This window comes from Cetorhinus maximus, chromosome 8 (genome assembly GCF_964194155.1).
Source record: "Cetorhinus maximus chromosome 8, sCetMax3.hap1.1, whole genome shotgun sequence".
NCBI classification, from domain to species: Eukaryota; Metazoa; Chordata; class Chondrichthyes; order Lamniformes; family Cetorhinidae; genus Cetorhinus; species Cetorhinus maximus.
In genome coordinates this window covers 116,397,031-116,414,290 of record NC_135886.1, presented here as the reverse complement: position 1 = coordinate 116,414,290, position 17,260 = coordinate 116,397,031, and the positions used below count along the sequence as shown (strand labels likewise).

Sequence of the window (17,260 nt, the reverse complement as noted above, 5' to 3'; positions counted from 1 at the left end):
CGGCTATGTGAAAAATTGCCCAGGCATGTCCAATCCACAAAACACAGGACAAATCCAACCCAACCAATTGCCACCCCATCAGTCTACTCTCCATCATTATTAAAGTGATGGAAGGGGTCATCAACAGTGTTATCAAGCGGAACTTGCTTAGAAATAACCTGCTTACTGAAGCTCAGTTTGGGTTCTGCCAGGATCACTCAGCTCTTGATCTCATTACAGCTTTGGTTCAAACATTTCCAGAAGGCATTTGATTAAGTGCCACACCAAAGATTATAGCAGAAAATAAAAACTCATGGTATAAGGGGTAATATGTTGGCATGGATAGAAGATTGGCTTGCTAACAGGAAGCAGAGAGGAAGCATAAATGGGTCTTTTTCAGGTTGGCAAGTTGTAACGAGTGGCGTGCCACAGGGATCAGTGCTGGGGCCTCAATTATTTACAATTTATATCAATGACTTGGATGAAGAGATGAATGGGATGGTTGCCAAATTTGCTGATGACAGGTGGGAAAGTAAGTTGTGAAGAGGGAATTAGGAGGCTACAAAAACATTTAGATAGGTTAAGTGATTAGGCAAAGGTTTGGCAAATGGAGTACAATGTGGAAAAATGTGAAACTATCTATTTTGGCATGAAGAATAAAAGGGAAGTACATTATCTAAATGGTGAGAGATTGCAGGGCTCTGAAATGCAGAGGGATCTGGGTGTCTTAGTCCATGACTTGCAAAAGGCTAGTATGCAGGAACAGCAAGTAATTAGGAAAGCTAATAGAATGTTATCATTTATTGCGAGGGGAACTGAATACAAAAGTAGGGAGGTTATGCTTCAGTTATACAGAGCACTAGTGAGAACACATCTGGAATACTGTGTACATTATTGGTCCCCTTATTTAAGGAAGGGTGTAAATGCATTGGAAGCAGTTCAGATAAAGTTTACCAGACTAATACCAGGAATGAGCAGGTTGTCTTATGGGGAAAAGCTGGACAGACTAGGCTTGTATCCACTGGAGTTTAGAAGAGTAAGAGGCCATTTGATTGAAACATATAAGATCCTGAGGGGACTTGACAGAGTCGATGTGAAGAGGATGTTTCCTCTTGTGGGAGAACTTAGAACTAGAGGTCACTGTGTAAAAATAAGAGATGCCCATTTAAAACGGAGATGAGGTGACATTTTTTCTCTCAGAGGGTCATGAGTTTTTTAAACTCTCTTCCTGAAAAGGCGGTGGAAGCAGAATCTTTTAATATTTTTAAGGCAGAGCTGCATAGATTATTGGTAAGCAAGGGGGTGATAGGTTATCAAGGGTAGGCGGGATGTAGATTGGTAGTTACTATCAGACCAGTCATGATCTTGTTAAATGGTGGAGCAGGCTCTAGGGGCTGAACGGCCTACTCCTGCTCCTTGTTCGTATGTCTATATGGACAAAAGAGCTCAACTCCAGGGGTGAGGTGAGAATGACTGCCCTTGACATCAAGGCAGCATTTGACCAAGGAGCCCAAGTAAAACTGGAGTCAATGGGAATCAGTGGGGAGACTCTCCAATAGTTGGAGTCATACCTAGCGCAAAGGAAGATGGTTGTGATTGTTGGAGGTCAATCATCTCAGTTCCAGGACATCACTGCAGGAGTTCCTCATGGTAGTGTCCTAGGCCCAACCATCTTCAGCTGCTTCATCAATGACCTTCCTTCCATTATAACATCAGAAGTTGGGCTGTTCACTGACAATTGCACAATGTTCAGCACCATTCATGACTCCTTAGATACTGAAGCAATCCATGTCCAAATGCAGCAAGGCCTGGACAATATCCAGGCTTGGGCTGGCAAGTGGCAAGTAATATTCACGCCACACAAGTGCCAGGCAATGACCATCTCCAAGAAGAGAAAATCTAACCATTGCCCCTTGATATTCAATGTCATTACCATCGCTGAATCCACCATCAACATTTCGGGGTTTACCATTGACCAGAAACTGAACTGCACTAGCCATATAAATACAGTGACTACAATAGCAGGTCAGAGGCTAGGAATCCTGTGGCAGGTAACTCACCTCCTAACTCCTCAAAGCTTGTCCACAAATCAGGAGTGTGATGGAATACTCTCCACTTGTCTGGATGAGTGCAGCTCCCACAACACTCAAGAAGCTCGACAACAACCAGGATGAATCAGCCTGCTTGAATGACACCCCATCCACAAACATTCACTTCCTCCACCACCAAAGCACAGTGGCACCAGCTCCAAGGTGCACTGCATCAACTCACCAAAGCTCCTTGGCATAGTGGCACCTATAACATAGTGAAACATGCCAAGGTGCTTCACAGTAGCATTATCAAACAAAATTTAACACTGAGCCAGACAAGGAGACATTAGGATAGGTGACCAAAAGTTTGGTCAGAGGTAGGTTTTAAGGAGTGCCTTAAAGGAAGAGGGGGAGAAAACACAGATATGTCTCTACAACATGAAAATAATGTGGCAGGCATTAAATAGACCATTTTTATGTAAGCTGCTGAAGCAATGGGCTGGGTTTTATGTCGGGGGGTGGGGAATGCGTACTACTTGCTCAACCCCCACCCACCACCCACTGAACTCGACTAAAAATTTGGTCAGAAACCAACCAATGAAATAAATATCTGCCCCACAGCAATAACACGCTGCGCACGGCAACAACAAGGAAAGTGTGGGACTTCCACTCCTCATTGGGCGGAGGTCCTGCCCTCAGGAGCTGCTGGATGCTCTTGTAATCCTGGCAACATGAGAGCCCAGTAGTGGGTGCTGTCGAGACTGCAGGAAGACCTAGGATGAAGGTCCCAATGAATCCCAGACTCAGGTAAGTCAGGGTTATTGGGCAGGGAGGGATCTGGCCTCTTAGGGAGGGGGGGTAGGGCTATGGGTTTTGTAATGCAGGCGGGGAAGAAGGAAGGGGACCCAATGTGCAAAGGGCAACCCCCAAAGAATGTAGATTCCCCTTCCTTCCCACTCTTTTAAAAACTGTTTTGAAAGAATGGGTTGTGCACTCCTGCCTGCCTGCCCAGGTCAACTATGTTATGGTGTGAGCAACGTAATATTGGGGTCAATTAGCTCATAAACAAGCTCAATTGACCCTTAATTATTTATATACACATGGTGGCCAGCAGTCCACTCCCCGTATTATGGGGGACAACGCGAAGGAGGTGGGCTAGCCACCCATCATATTTTACATGTCACCCCCTACCATTGACAACACGACCGTTAGGGAGCTATAAAAAAACAGCCCAAAGTTTGTGAACCTTTTAACATGTACATAGTGTACAGAATACTTTAATAGACAGAGACTACTAAAAATCAACCTTTAATAAAAAAGGCAGGTTACACAGGGGCCTTTGGATATAACCAAGAAGCATGATGCCAATATAAACAAGAGCCATTTCTGTGGGAAATGCATTATTTTTAAGCTGCTGGATTTCAGTTAATGCAACTGTTGATTCTGTCCTGTCAGAATTGCAAACTTTGCTGGCATATTTTTGACAACTGATTTTACTTTAGTTCAGATACACAAAATGTTTGTGCCGCATCCCACTTTAAAGTAATTATTCCTTACAACAATCGTCTAGAATGCCAATCACATCCGTACAACTATCTTTTAGCAAGTCTTGTGCATACATGAACTGAAAGGCACTAATCCAACTCTTCCATGAACATTATATTTTGACATTCGAGTTAATTTTTTAAATCCTGCCTGTTTTATTCACTGGTTCAAATCTTAATTTCACTGCTAAAATAATTTACCTGTTTTATCATTATGAATCTAAGTGATAGGCAGAACATCTTTTTGGTTTGATAGCAGCATCCTGTTAGTGGCAAATACCACTCATATTTCTAAGGCATAGTAGCAACATGAAACAGTTAGCTTCATCTGCTGCTCAAATTTTTGAGATACCTTGTCCCTCCAGGGTAAACGGAGGTAGATTGGCCACTTTTCAGGGCCGAAAGTGTCGACCTTAGACCCGTTCATGAATCAGTGTGATATACAGTGCAAAATGATCAGATCAGGGTGGCCAGACGTTCTGCCTATCACACAAATGAGTAATGTGATTTATGAATTTCAGTGCCAGTGTGATGCTAGATATGTAGGGTGTACATCCCAAAGACTGGTGTATCGTATGAAACAGCATGTCCCATTCGCTGTACGCATTGGGCAGGTTACAGACCGTAACCAACCAGCCCGCCCTTGCAAAACTCAAAACACGTGTCCAACATTAGAAGTGATTCCGTGATTGGACAACATTTGCTAAATAATCCTCAGTGTGCTAAGAATTATGCTGACAATCAATTTAAGATAGTCAGTCAGGCTTGCAGTGTGGCACATTTGCTTGTACTGGAAGCTACATATATTAATACACAGGGCCCCGTTCTTTGCAGACAGAAAGAACATGTACATACATGAGCCTGTTTCAGCTAAACAAAAGGAGTGACAGCCATTTGCTGACTCATTCCTCAGGGCAATGCCTTGACCAATCAGGGTCAAGCTGCCTGGTTTAATTTTCAAGCAATGTATTTAACAGTCAGTCACCATCACTGGTGCATTCTCCATTGCAATGCCACCTGACAACCAATCAGCACTCGCTTCACATACAGTATAAATTGTTGTTTTCACCTTATTGGTATTCTTGCGAAGTGTCCTGATGAGTGCAAGATGAAAAGCAATACTGGGCAGAATTTTATGTCCCATGGGTCGGTGGGTGTGCGCCCGACCCAACTGGGCATAAAATTGTGTGAGAAGACGTTGGGTGAGCGTCCAGACATCATCGCGCACACGCGTGATAATTCGCTCAGCAGGCGCTTGCAAAAGTTGAAAGTGCACCCGCCGACAATTAAGAGGGCAATTAAGCCCATTAACAGCGCAATTGTCTCTGATCTTTCACCGCCCGTCCAGCCTCACAGTTGGCGAACAGGCAAATCGGCCAGGTGGCCTTTACATTATTGATGAAACCACATCCAAGGGCAGAATGAAATTTATGTTATGAAACAGAATAAAAGTAAATATCTGGATAGCATTTTTATCAGCTATATTTTCAGGTGAATGACTGTGATGCATTGACACTTTTTTGCAGCTTTTTAGATCTTAATTTGAGCATTTTCAAGCCTGCAGCTCCCGGACGCAGCTGTTTGCCTTCAGGAAGCTCTCTCGCAGTGCTCACCCACGGAAATGTCATCGCCCACCCCCACCCCAGCAGCGCTGAGCTTTCCAGCGTGTGTTTCACGCTGGCTGGCCATTAATTGGCCAGACAACGTGAAATGGCGGTCAGAGGCCCATTTCCCGGTCACTCCCAGGCCCGCCGAACATGTGTACCTGCCAAAGGTAAAATTCAGGCCACTGAATTTGTTTAATAAATCCTGAAAACCATTTGCAATCTTGTGCAGCTCTACCATCTAAAAACTTCAGTTTTTCAACTGAGCCTCATAGAACAAGAAAGATTTGATAAATCCTCCCCTCTTCCTCCTGGAAACAGACATTCCCTGCACATGTGAATTTTAACTCTAAAGGTACCAATTGAATCCACCCCCTGCCGATCCCCCAAACAAGGATCTATTCTTTGTTCTCTCCTAATTCTCATCAACAAGCTACCTCTCTGTGACATCTTCTACCAACATGCCAGTTCCCACTGCGCAGTGATGACACCCAGCTCTATCTCACCACCATCCTCACAGCTCCTCTGCAGCCATTGATTTGTCACACTCCCCCAATATTCGATAAGCAGAAAATTCCTCCAATTAAATATTGGGAGGACCAAAGCCTTTTGTCCCCGCCACAAGCTCCATTGCACCGACTCTAGCCCTCTCCCAAATCCTATTAGAACCTAAGCCAAGCTTCTGACTATATATCCTTTCCAGCACTGAGACAGCCAATTTTCACCTATGTAAAATCACCGATCTCCACCCTGCCTCAGCTCATCTGCTGCTAAAACCCTCATCCATGCCTTTGTTGCCTTCAAACTCAACTATTTCAATGTTCTCTTAACCAGCCTTCTGCCTTGCACCTTCCATTAGCTTCAGCTCATCCAAAACTCTGCTGCCCGAGCTGCATCAAGTCCTGTCCACCCACCATCGCTCTGCGCGCTGACCTTTACTGACTCTCCCTCTGACAACATCTTGATTTCAAAATTCTCATCCTTGCTTTCAAATCCCTCCCCACCTCTGTAGCCTCTTCCAGCCTTGAGGTGTTGCTGCTCCTTCAATTCTGACCTCTCATGACCCCTGATTTTAATTGCTCCAACAAAGGCTGCCCTGCCTCCAGCTGCCCGGGCCCCACCCTAAACCTCTCTTGACTCTTCATTTCAGATGTAGCTCGAATGTTCATGGCCTTTGACCGGGATTTTGGTCACCTGCCCTCATATCTCCCTGTCACATTGGATCAGGTAACGCTCCTCTGAAGCGCCTTGGGTGGTTCTGCTATGTTAACGGAGCTATATAAATACAAGCTGCTGTTGTTCTTGAATCATAAAAACAGATAAACACGCCAAAAGCTGGGCCTTCGCAGAAGGGAATGCACAGTGCCATTCAACTGAATTCCTCATTCTGTCCCTGAACTACTTGAGCCAGATGGACCTTGTTTCCATTGCTGTACATTTCTCTGTTCAAGTGAAAATAGGCATGATATTCACAAACTTCAGAACAAAAGTTAAAACGGGTGCACGGTGACTTTCAAAGCTTGCAGGCACGATTTTGATTTAAAGTTCTCCCTCTGTACCGTTTTGGTCTCTGGCAGCTTTGAAATAGCTGCTTCTGATAGAATAAAAGCAACGCGCCTCGCCTCATTAAAGCTTTCGAGTACACGTGAGAGTTGTGTTTTCTATTCAGCACACCGTGCTGTTGACAAACGCCGGCACAGTACCTTGTGCTTTGCAGCCCGCTCTGCAGTTGCAGGGATGTTAAGGGATGCTGCTTAATTCAACGTCAGCTCAAGTTTGATCAATATTCCCCCGCCGCTCCAATTGGAGGCGCATGTTCAGATCCCCGCCTCACTTCACCACCATCTTTGCCAGTGTGAAATAGTCCTATTTTCCTCTGGCAGAATATTTTATCCTTGCTTAGCTCGTAACCGAAACGTTTTGAGGAGAGAGAGAGAGGGAGAAGGAAAGGGGGAGAGTGGGATTTATATCCAGAGCGGTGCACTTGCTTTTTTTTTTCCAAGTCGGTTTGAAGGAATTGAAATCAGGGAGAAAATGGGACAAACCTTTCTGCAGCCTGTCTACCTAACACTCAACGTGCTTTTTGGTGTAGCCTTGGGTGCTTTTCCCAGCAATGTCCAAATAGGTAAGCGACTCCTGTTTTAAGGTCTATAGCTGGTATATAGAACTTCATACCGAGCGACAGCAAGATCACAGATAGCGGCTTAAATGTAGTGAAATAAAGCAAGTCATTTGTAATTGATACTGTTTAAAGGGGATTTGCCTTAATCCTGAAAGAAAGTTAAACTGATTTCTGTCCGGGGTTTTATTTAATCACATTCAGATGTAGCTAAATCTGGGCTAGCTTCTATTTGTGCCGTGCTTGTAATGTGGAGCAGCGAGTGAAGAGCGAGGATTATGCGGCACAAGTCGATGTGATCTCTTTTTAATTCTGTACAGGGGGACTGTTCGCCAGAAGTACAGATCAGGAAAATAGCGCCTTTCGATTCGGGATTTACCTTCACAACACAAACCCTAACATCTCAGAGGCTCCTTTTGCTCTCACCCCACATGTCGATAACCTCGAGTCTTCCAACAGCTTCTCAGTAACCAATGCTTGTGAGTAGAGTTTTTTTTTACAGCTCGCCTCTGTTTTTGAACTAAAAAGCACTGAAATGAATCCCCCCAAAAAAAAACCCTTCAAAAAAGTTAATGAAGTCAGCCTGCTGATGCTAACACGGAGGGAAACTAATTGAAAACCATATCACTAATTTTCGTCAGATATTTACTTCACACACAGTTCTGGCATCTTATTACATGCAAACAGCAATCTAATGACCTATTCAGCTCGATATAGTACAGCGATATTAAAGGGGCATCTCTCTGTCCGTGTGCATTACAGGTGCAGTGAGTCAAATCCATTTATTTTTATAGGTGTTCTTGTCTATTGGAGAACTTCTGAGTTATGCAGAAATCTAAATGTTATAGTTTGCTATGATAGACAGGGATGTTACGGTGCTGTTTTCACACATCACAGTGATGTGTGTGTGTGTGTATAGTTTGGGCAGTCTGATCTGTGCTGGACTCTGCTGGCTCTACTAAAGACATTTCCGATGAAAAATGACTCGACTACGTTTGCAGATTCTCTCCGCACGTCCTTTTTTTTTTATTTTACGGACTCTGCAGTTGTTGCAAGGTCCTGGCTCATTAGTAAGCAGATCTCGAAGCACTTTGTTGCGCTGTCTTTTGAAAATAACCGCTGCCTATCGCCTCGCACCTTTCCCTTAAACGTTATGGGGATGTGATCTGTACGTGTGTGTGTTTGTTTTTAAAAATACCAACCTCTAGGTCAGCAGGAATAACATTTGGTATAGGCAGCGTTCTCCCTCCCGTCAGTTACATCTCTTGCCATTTCAGGCGTGTTGACCCTCCCTGCTACAGGAGAGAGAGAGAGAGAGAGAAAACGCTTTCATTACAAAACCTAATTAATCCGGCGCGGACTCTCAATCTGACCATCCACGGGGTATTCGTATTCCATGCATTCCCACTGTGCTGGTGTAAGTGTCCCACCAATTCGAGATCTGTGTTTTCTTTTTACATTTCTTTCATTTCCAGAGATCGCTCGAGGATATGGAAATCCTTAAGTGACCTTTTCCTGTTTTAATTCCATCTACCCCATGTATTAAGCGCCAGACAGACGCCCGATAGCCTCTGACAATGAACATCAACAATCTGGGATCTCATTTTCCAGTAATCGAAGTTTTTTTTCTCTCTCTCTCCCTCTTACACAAGGAATCTTCCTCTCCTCTCCGTTTCGTTCTCCCTCCGCCTCTCTAATTTTCTCCCTCCCCCCTCTTCACTCCCTCCCCTCTCCCTCCCTCTTCCCTCCTCCATTTTTGCCTTTCCTGAGTTTTCTATTAAGGGATGCCTCGGCGAATTTCCTTCTGGGACCACAAGGGCTGAATGTGTATTTTACTTTGGAAAGTCACATTTGAATGCAGGAATGAAAGATTCATGGCAGAATGCACAGTGCATACACTGCGGGCGGGCGGGGGGGGGGGACTTAACATTTTGGCGAACCGGTGCCATTGACTGGGTAATAGGGATCGGCAGTGGGTTTTGATGCAAAGTACTGGCGAAGTTGCTGCTTTAATGCAAATCTGAAGTTCGCTGAACATTTAGCAAGTAAGCAGAAGCATTACGAGGTGTGAAGCGCCTTCGCCCTACTTAAAGCAAATGTGCGAAAGCTGCTAGAGAACCGCCTTGCAAACCTTCCCATTCAGTCACTCGAAACGTGGTGGGGTGGGGGTGGGGGGGGAAGAAAAATCCGCCGTTGATTCCTTAGGATAAGATGAGTTGCAACAAAAGCTGTGGCCGTTCGGTGGTTCAGCCACGAAAGGTTAACCTCCCTCTCCACACAGCGGCTGCCTGGTCTGCTCAGTCTTTCCAGCGCTGGCTGTTTTCATTTCGGATTCCCAGCATCTGCAGCATTTTGCTTTCTGTCCACTCCACTCTCACGGGATGTTCAAGAGAAAAAAAAAACACCCGAGTGCCGCTGTTGAATTGATGTCAGCGTCAAGCAGTGAGGTGTATAGCCCACCTGATACAGAATTGAGTCATTGTAAAATATTGGAAGAATAATCATCAAGATGAAAAGCGGTGGGGCGGTTTTTTCTTCTTTTTGTTGCACGGTCGATGAAACCTTGCACATATTGACAAAGGAGATGTACTATATGGGTATCTGGAAAAGAAAACTATAAAGCAACCTATTATCGCAGGGTGCTCAGCGGTTTGCAAATACATCAACTTGCAGCAGGTCAGAATCTGCTTTCTGTTTGTATCATCAGAAAATATTTTTTAGAAGTGCAAGAGGCCCCACTAGATAACAGGCTAATTGTGTCAAATATAAAATCATCTTCTCCCTGAATGCAGGAGAACATTATTCCAGTCTGTGGGGTGGGGGGTTAAGTGTGTCAAATTGCATTTAATAATGCAATGATTTAACAATTCACTATATATGTAAGTGTAATTAGGACAGTCTGTTGAGAAATTTTTTTTTGCACTGGAAAAGGGTCGACAAAATGTTGAGACTGCAAATGGGCCCTGGGATGTAGGACATGTTGCAACCATTCCCCAGGGCACTCTGCTGATTTGCAGTTTGAAGTGGAGATTTCACTACTGATATGCTGTGGAAATGAAATCACCTTGACATAGAAATTAACAAAAGATTCAGGTGACCCAGAACACAAGCACCCGCAAAAACTCCACCTACTGGCTCGCCAACTTGTGTACTTGTGTCTCCCATGACATGCTCATTTCCACTACGTGTACACGCCTACTTCTAGGTATAATAAAGTCTCTTGTGTAACACATGGAGGTTTTCAGATGTAAATCTCCCATACATGCAGAAACAGTTCTAACGCAAAAAGATGTGCAAGTAGTTATGTACATCTACTAACTCATAGCTTTGGTACTCTTGCAATCAGAAGCTGCTTCATTTTGCCTCTTTGTCTCTGCTTTAGCTACAAAGTTGCTCATTTCTCATTCTGTCACTTAACTAATGATGTGAAACCTAGTTCCCTGGGCTGTGCAATCGCCTCTCTTATTCTACGGGGCTCAGTGGGTAGACATTCTGCTGCTATGTCTCCGACTGGTGTTCTTTTTTTCTCCTTCCACAACCATCCACTTCAGCAAAAATGCATTTCTATAGTGAGAAGTTTGTACCTTCTATTTACAGCCGGGAGGCCTGACATATTCCACCACCTCCTCACATAATGAGCAGCATTTATGCAGATACCTAGTTCACCGATAACTATGATTAATTTCCTACATAATTTCTTAACTCTTTTCAAATTGTATAAATTACTACCAATTTCGATTTCCTCTCAGACTACAAGAACATATAATGGTGCTAGAGATATAATTCAATACCTAATCCAAAATTTGAAACCCACGACACGTAATGTATCTAGTAATTAATGGTTAGCTGGCAATTTCCTACTTTTGGCATAAATTGGATTCATTTGGTATCTGTTTACTATTCGAGCACATCCTATCAGAGAAGACTAAAGGATTAAAATTCAAGTTCCAGATATTAACAGAAATGAAAACATGTATTTGACAATCACTGTGGCATAAAGCAAGGACTTTTAATCATTTCCTCAGTTGCTTATGTAGAGGGTAGTAGGTCACGTTTTGACAATCATTACATTTTCTCTTCAGCATGAACTGGACAAAAATACAGTTATCGATTGTATGACAGCTATAGGACACCATCAATGTGATGAGGCTGAATGGGGAGTTATAGCAAAGAATACTGAACTCTTTTGTCTGCACTATATGCATATTAAGACCAACTCTGAAATGATTGCAGATCTATCAACTCGCATTCTTTGCAGTGAGACCAAAAATGATGCCAATTTTGACACACCTCACTCTATCAAACAATTGCAGGTCACTGCTTAAACACCTTGCACTTGGCCTTTCTCAATGCATTTCCCTCCTAACATTTCCCTGATGTTGACACCCAGTGTCTGCCATTGTTGCCATCTTACTGAGGTCTTTTTGTTTCCAAATCAGACTCGAGTTTATCTTTATGAATGTTTTGGGAGCATTTTGTAATTTCGTTAATATTTTTGTGAAGCCACGAACTAGTGGTAATGCGTTTCAGCATATGCTATCTCTTCAGCTTACCTTCTTATGTAAATAATTTGATTATAAATTCTAATTATTTGCATGTCAGAATATGTAGGAAAATTAAATCCATAACTTTCATCTTTAGCTTACTGAGATATCATTTTTGAGTTTTTATCATAAATAAAATTAAACTTAGTCTATCTATTAATTGAACAAATCAGATAGTAATGAAAGGGTATTGGTGTTCTTTCTTCCCGAAATGCAAATGTTCAGAACTGATATTAGTATTTTCAAGTTCGCTATAAAAAGATTTTTTTTGAGTTTGTTTTTTCTCTGTTAATACTTAACATAGTACATTCTTGAAAAAGAGACTGAGTGAAAGCTAAGAATCTGTTGGCAGATAACCAAGTACTTAGTGATTAACTAAAGAAAATTATGGTACAGTAATTGCAGTGCTCACCCATATATGCATTATGCAAATAATAGCTGTGATTTTCTTCTGATTGTCCAGTGGTATAGATAACAATTTAAGTTAAAGTTCAGGAAGCACTTCAATCATCATTAGGATCTGACTCTGAATTGTAATAAAAGCAAAATATGAATTACTCAACTGATTTCTCCAGCCAATATAATACTGGTCAGGAAAGTGTGTTGAGAGTAAAATGACATAATTGTAACTTTTGTGCTGTGCAAGCCACTAGCACAATGACAAAGTGTAAAAAAAAGTAAGAATAAAGTACAGAAATTAGGCAAGGCTCACAACTGTTTTCAACTTAAAGCTGTGGAGGCCATTACTTTACAGATCATATTCAGAGTAAAAGGGTTAAGTAAGTGAATTGTAAACTTCAACAGAGGTTGGTAGTGGTGGTGCAATTTGCCTGATGGATTTAGCCTCCAAAGCAGTGATTTTGCTTTTTGCGCCATTGTATTAACAATGCCTGTGTTAGGTAAATAATGCTTTTCACATAATTGTCTATCTGACAAATGTAAGGAATATTAACTTAATAGCAACCTCTGCTGGAATTCATAAATTCACTTACTGAACTCTTTTAATCTGAATACAATCCTGTCATGTTTTCTATCAGAGTGAAGGGATGTACTCTTCTCAAGCCAAGAAATGTTTCTACATGGTACATAAATCTATCCTAATCATGTCAATTCAATGTTTTCAAGTAATTATAATCATAAAAGCACCATGTGTTGTAACAATTCCAATTCAACAGAGTGGGTGTGTGAGTAAACAACCAGGGAATCAGCTGCTCGGTGTAGATTATGAGTTCCACTTGTATTATTTCAGACTGATTGCTTAGCCTTTGCTGTATGATTTGTAAGTTTGCAGACTTCCTCCTCTTTCCACCTCTCCCCTTCTGAAGTAGGATGAATTTATCTTATGATATTCTGTATCCATTCGTCATCTGGTTGGCTGGCTGGCCAACCTTGAACGGGTGCTTACCTCTCAACAGCTTGAAAGCAATTAATCACATTTTATCATTCATAAGTTGTACCTTTTGTCACAAATTTAGCTCCATTATAAATAGTGCACGTAGAAATGAGCACTTATTGTTTTGAATGTACTTAAAAACAAAAGTTTAACCTCAAATTCAAATCTTATTACATATTCACCAACATTGATAAAGTGATTTATCAGGCTGTAGTTCCTCTTGAAAATTAGGATGCTTAAAATACACAATAGCAAACAGTATGTTCTTGAAGCTGTAAAACATCTTTTCAATAATTTATAAAAATAACAATATTTTCACAAAATTACAACTTTAATTACAAACATATATTTTATAGAGCATAGCGAAAGCTTATCCAAAGGGCCATGGTGGAGCTTCCCACTGACTCAGTGGGTAAGGGCAATGTCTGGTTGGGATAGTAAGCAATATAGATGAGGAAGAATGCTAGTTAGATCCTGGTTGACAGTCAGTTAGCCAATGCTAGCAGGAAAAGTAGTGAGGCACTACAGTTGGTTTTGGTGTCCCCAGGGGAGTAAAGAGATATATTAAATAAATTCAGCCTCGATTCTTTGCTATTGAGTGAATGACAGTAAAAAGTCTACTTTATATAGATGTGTCAAGAGAGGACAGGATCAGGCTTGGCTGTGATGCCACTCATGATTCCAATGGTCAAATACCTGATAACATTCACTATCTAAGCTCACTATTGAAGAATGGGCACTTGGGCCATGTACCCCAGAAGGCAACATTGCCCAAAGAACTGAACCCAGAATGAGTGGCTAACATCAGTTGAGGAGGAGAAGAAAATAGCCATACTAGAATGATTTACATGGTCCAGTTCTGAATCTATAATGGTGACATTTTGCCTCAATAACTGAATAATATTGTATTGTACCTTCAGCAAGCAATTGATGTCATCAGCCTCTGGGCAGGCTAGAAAGCATCGGTGCATCCAGCAATGTGTCTGTAAACAGTCTGTTCTTGTGCAGTAATTTATCACTCAATGAACTGAGAAGTGTTTTGTTGGGATTTTCTCCAAATATTTTTAATGAATTCTGCTAGTCAAGCTTCTGATAGCTTTCAAAACTGAGCTCAGTGGAAATCACACTTGCATTCATAAATTGTCCTCATCCAAATTCGTGTCGCTTCAACAATATAAAAATCCATTCTGTTATTTTTCCAAACTTGAAAATATGTCATGAATTGAAGATTAATTCTACACCATGCACTTAGCCATGAACAATACAACTCCCTGGTCTATCTTATCAATAGAATCGTCAAAGGTACTAATACAGATACAGTTTAAGTGGTAGTTCAAAACTTTTTTTTGTATTTCAAAAATAACTTTTGTAGCGGAAAAATTAAAATGCATTAGTCATTAATAGATGTTTTACTTTATATTGATGTTAAGATCTCTGCTTACAGTTAGATAAAGTTTTGTTATATTTAGACCTTCTTCCTCTCTAATTTCAAAACTATCCCTCAGTGCTTTTATTTCTCGAAAACTAAAGGGTAACTTGAAGCTCAGATGAAATACATATGTAAAATCATTATTTGGAGTAGGTTTATAGGCACAAGAGACACTCCTTTATATCTTGGAAGTCATTCCTAAGCACATCACAGCGATGTATTGTGTATCAGCTTTTTAAAAAGATTAGTAAGAAGGACTTGCATTGATATATATCATATCTATTAGAAACATCTCAAAGTACTTTGCATAGAGTGAAATACTTTTGACAATGTGTTTAATATCCTGTCTGAAGGATGATCCCAATAAAATAGTATTCTTTCTGCATTGCAATGGATTATCATCTTTAGATTATGCATTGTAAATTGTCTAATTTCCTGTTGTGAGACAGAATGTAATGTAGAGACATAGTACATTCCCAAACTGTACGGTAACTTGCATTTTCTTCATCTGGAATCTAATTAAGGTTCAAGTTTAAAATCTGGATTTTTGTGGATGTTTTACAAAATAAGTTTTATTGATGTCAAATTTTAAAATCCTCTAAAGAAATCTCTATTCAAATAACAAATTTGCTTGTTTAAAGGAGCAAAAACTGAAAGTGAATGAGTGAAAAACAATGTGAATATTGAAATTTTATCTTAGAATCAAGCAGTACCTGTACATTTTGATTACGCTTGATAATAAAACGTTGAGCACTCTGCATCACATATCACTGTGAATGTTGATTAGTACCATTAAGCAGACTAAATATGAAAAAGTTTGATATCCATGGATTCACTTACAGTTTACATGTATTTTCAAGTTAGTGCCTCACGTGTAACTTTTCTTCCAAATTGTTTACTGTGACTGATTGGAAAGTTGTTGCAGTAATCAAATTTCTTGTCAGACTTTTGGACTTATACCTGTTGTTACCTTGTTTTTTGGGGGTGGCGTTCTTTACTCCATTATATATTTGTTTTTAGCTTCTGTATTTCAGACTAATCTGTAGATGAGACGTTGCTCCCTTTGTCCCATAAGAATACCAATAGTTGAACTTCCATGGACATCTAGGCAAGTTTATATTGTGCTCAAGAATCAAATAGAAATTCTTCTTCAGTTTATTTTTGGTTATCAGGTACCTTTGGGTGACTTTCCTTGGGTTAGGAAGGCAGCGGAATAACAACCATAGATTTTGACTTCAATTGCCAAACAAATTTATTGAATAGTTATTTAGAAGAATTGAATAGTAGTAGTGACAAAACACATTTATAACATAAGAGCATAAGAAATAAGACAAGGAATAGGCCATTTGGCCCCTCAGGCCTGCCCCGCCATTCAATGAGATCATGGCTGATCTGCCCGAGGCTGCAACTCCTCTCTTGTGCCAGCTCCTCATAGCCCTCAACTCCCCAATATTTAAAAAAATATATATCTACCTCCTCTTTAAATACTTTCAGTGATCTAGCCTCCAAAGCTCTGAGGTAGAGAATTCCAGACATTCACTACTCTCTGAGAGAAGAAATTCCTTTGTATCTCAATTTTAAATGAGTGTCCCCTTATTCTGTAACTATGTCCCCTAGTTCGAGATTCCCCCACTAGTGGAAACATCTTCTCAACATCTACGCTATCAAGCCCCCTCAGAATCTTGTACATTTCAACAAGATCACCCCTCATTCTTCTAAACTCTAAGGAATAAAGGCCTAACCTGTTTAGCCATTCTTGATAAGTGAGCCCCTTCATCCCTGGAATCATAGAGTCATAGAGGTCTACAGCACAGAAAAACGCCCTTTGGCCCATCGAGTCTGTGCCAGTCAAGCAAGTACCTCACCATTCTAATCCCATTTTCCAGCACTAGGCCCATAACTTTGTATGCCATGGCATCGCAAGTGCACACCTAAATATTTCTTAAATGTTATGTTATTTCAGGCAGTGAGTTCCAGATTCCCACCACCCTCTGGGTGAAAAAATTCTTCCTCTCATCCCCTCGAAATCTCCTGCCCCTTACCTTAAATCTATGCCCCCTGGTTATTGATCCCTCCACCAAGGGGAAAAGTTTCTTCCTGTCTACCCTATCTATGCCCCTCATAATTTTATACGCCTCAGTCATGTCCCCCCTCAATCTCCTCTGCTCCAGGGAAAATAACCCTAGTCTATCCAATCTCTCCTCATAACTAAAACACTCCAGCCAAGGCAACATCCTGGTAAATCTCCTCTGCACACTCTCTAGTGCAACCAAATCCTTCCTATAATGCGGATTCCAGAACTGCACGCAGTAATCTAGCTGTGGCCTAACCAGATTTTATATAGTTCCAGCATAATCTCCCTGCTCATTTATCCTGTGCCTCGGCTAATAAAGGCAAGTATCCCATATGCCACCTTAATCACCTTATCTACCTGTCCGGTGGACATGCTCACCAAGGTCCCTCTGATCCTCGGTACTTCCCAGGGTCCTACCGTTCATCGTGTGTTCCCGTGCCTTGTTTGTCCTGCCCAAATGCATCACCTCACACTTATCCAGATTAAATTCCATTTGCCACTGATCAGCCCATCTGACCAGCACATCTATACCTTCCTGTAATCT

The 17,260-nt window shown here is 41.3% G+C and overlaps 1 protein-coding gene across 8 annotated transcripts in view; it reads left to right on the top strand.

Annotated features, from left to right (window-relative positions):
- The first annotated feature begins 6,977 nt into the window (after positions 1-6,977).
- The window catches only part of gria3b (glutamate receptor, ionotropic, AMPA 3b), a 472,928-nt gene continuing 462,645 nt past the window's right edge, over positions 6,978-17,260 (top strand). For 3 of the 8 annotated variants that reach the window (XR_013577363.1, XM_078547466.1, XM_078547469.1), the window contains exons 1-2: positions 6,979-7,282; positions 7,597-7,755. Coding sequence is in view for 7 of the 8 variants with exons in the window: in XM_078547466.1 (XP_078403592.1) it covers positions 7,192-7,282; positions 7,597-7,755 (250 nt within the window). In the remaining variant the exon portion in view is untranslated. Of the gene's footprint in view, positions 7,283-7,596; positions 7,756-17,260 lie in introns of all 8 variants that reach the window. The other 5 variants (XM_078547463.1, XM_078547465.1, XM_078547464.1 and 2 more) reach the window with 3 other exon arrangements.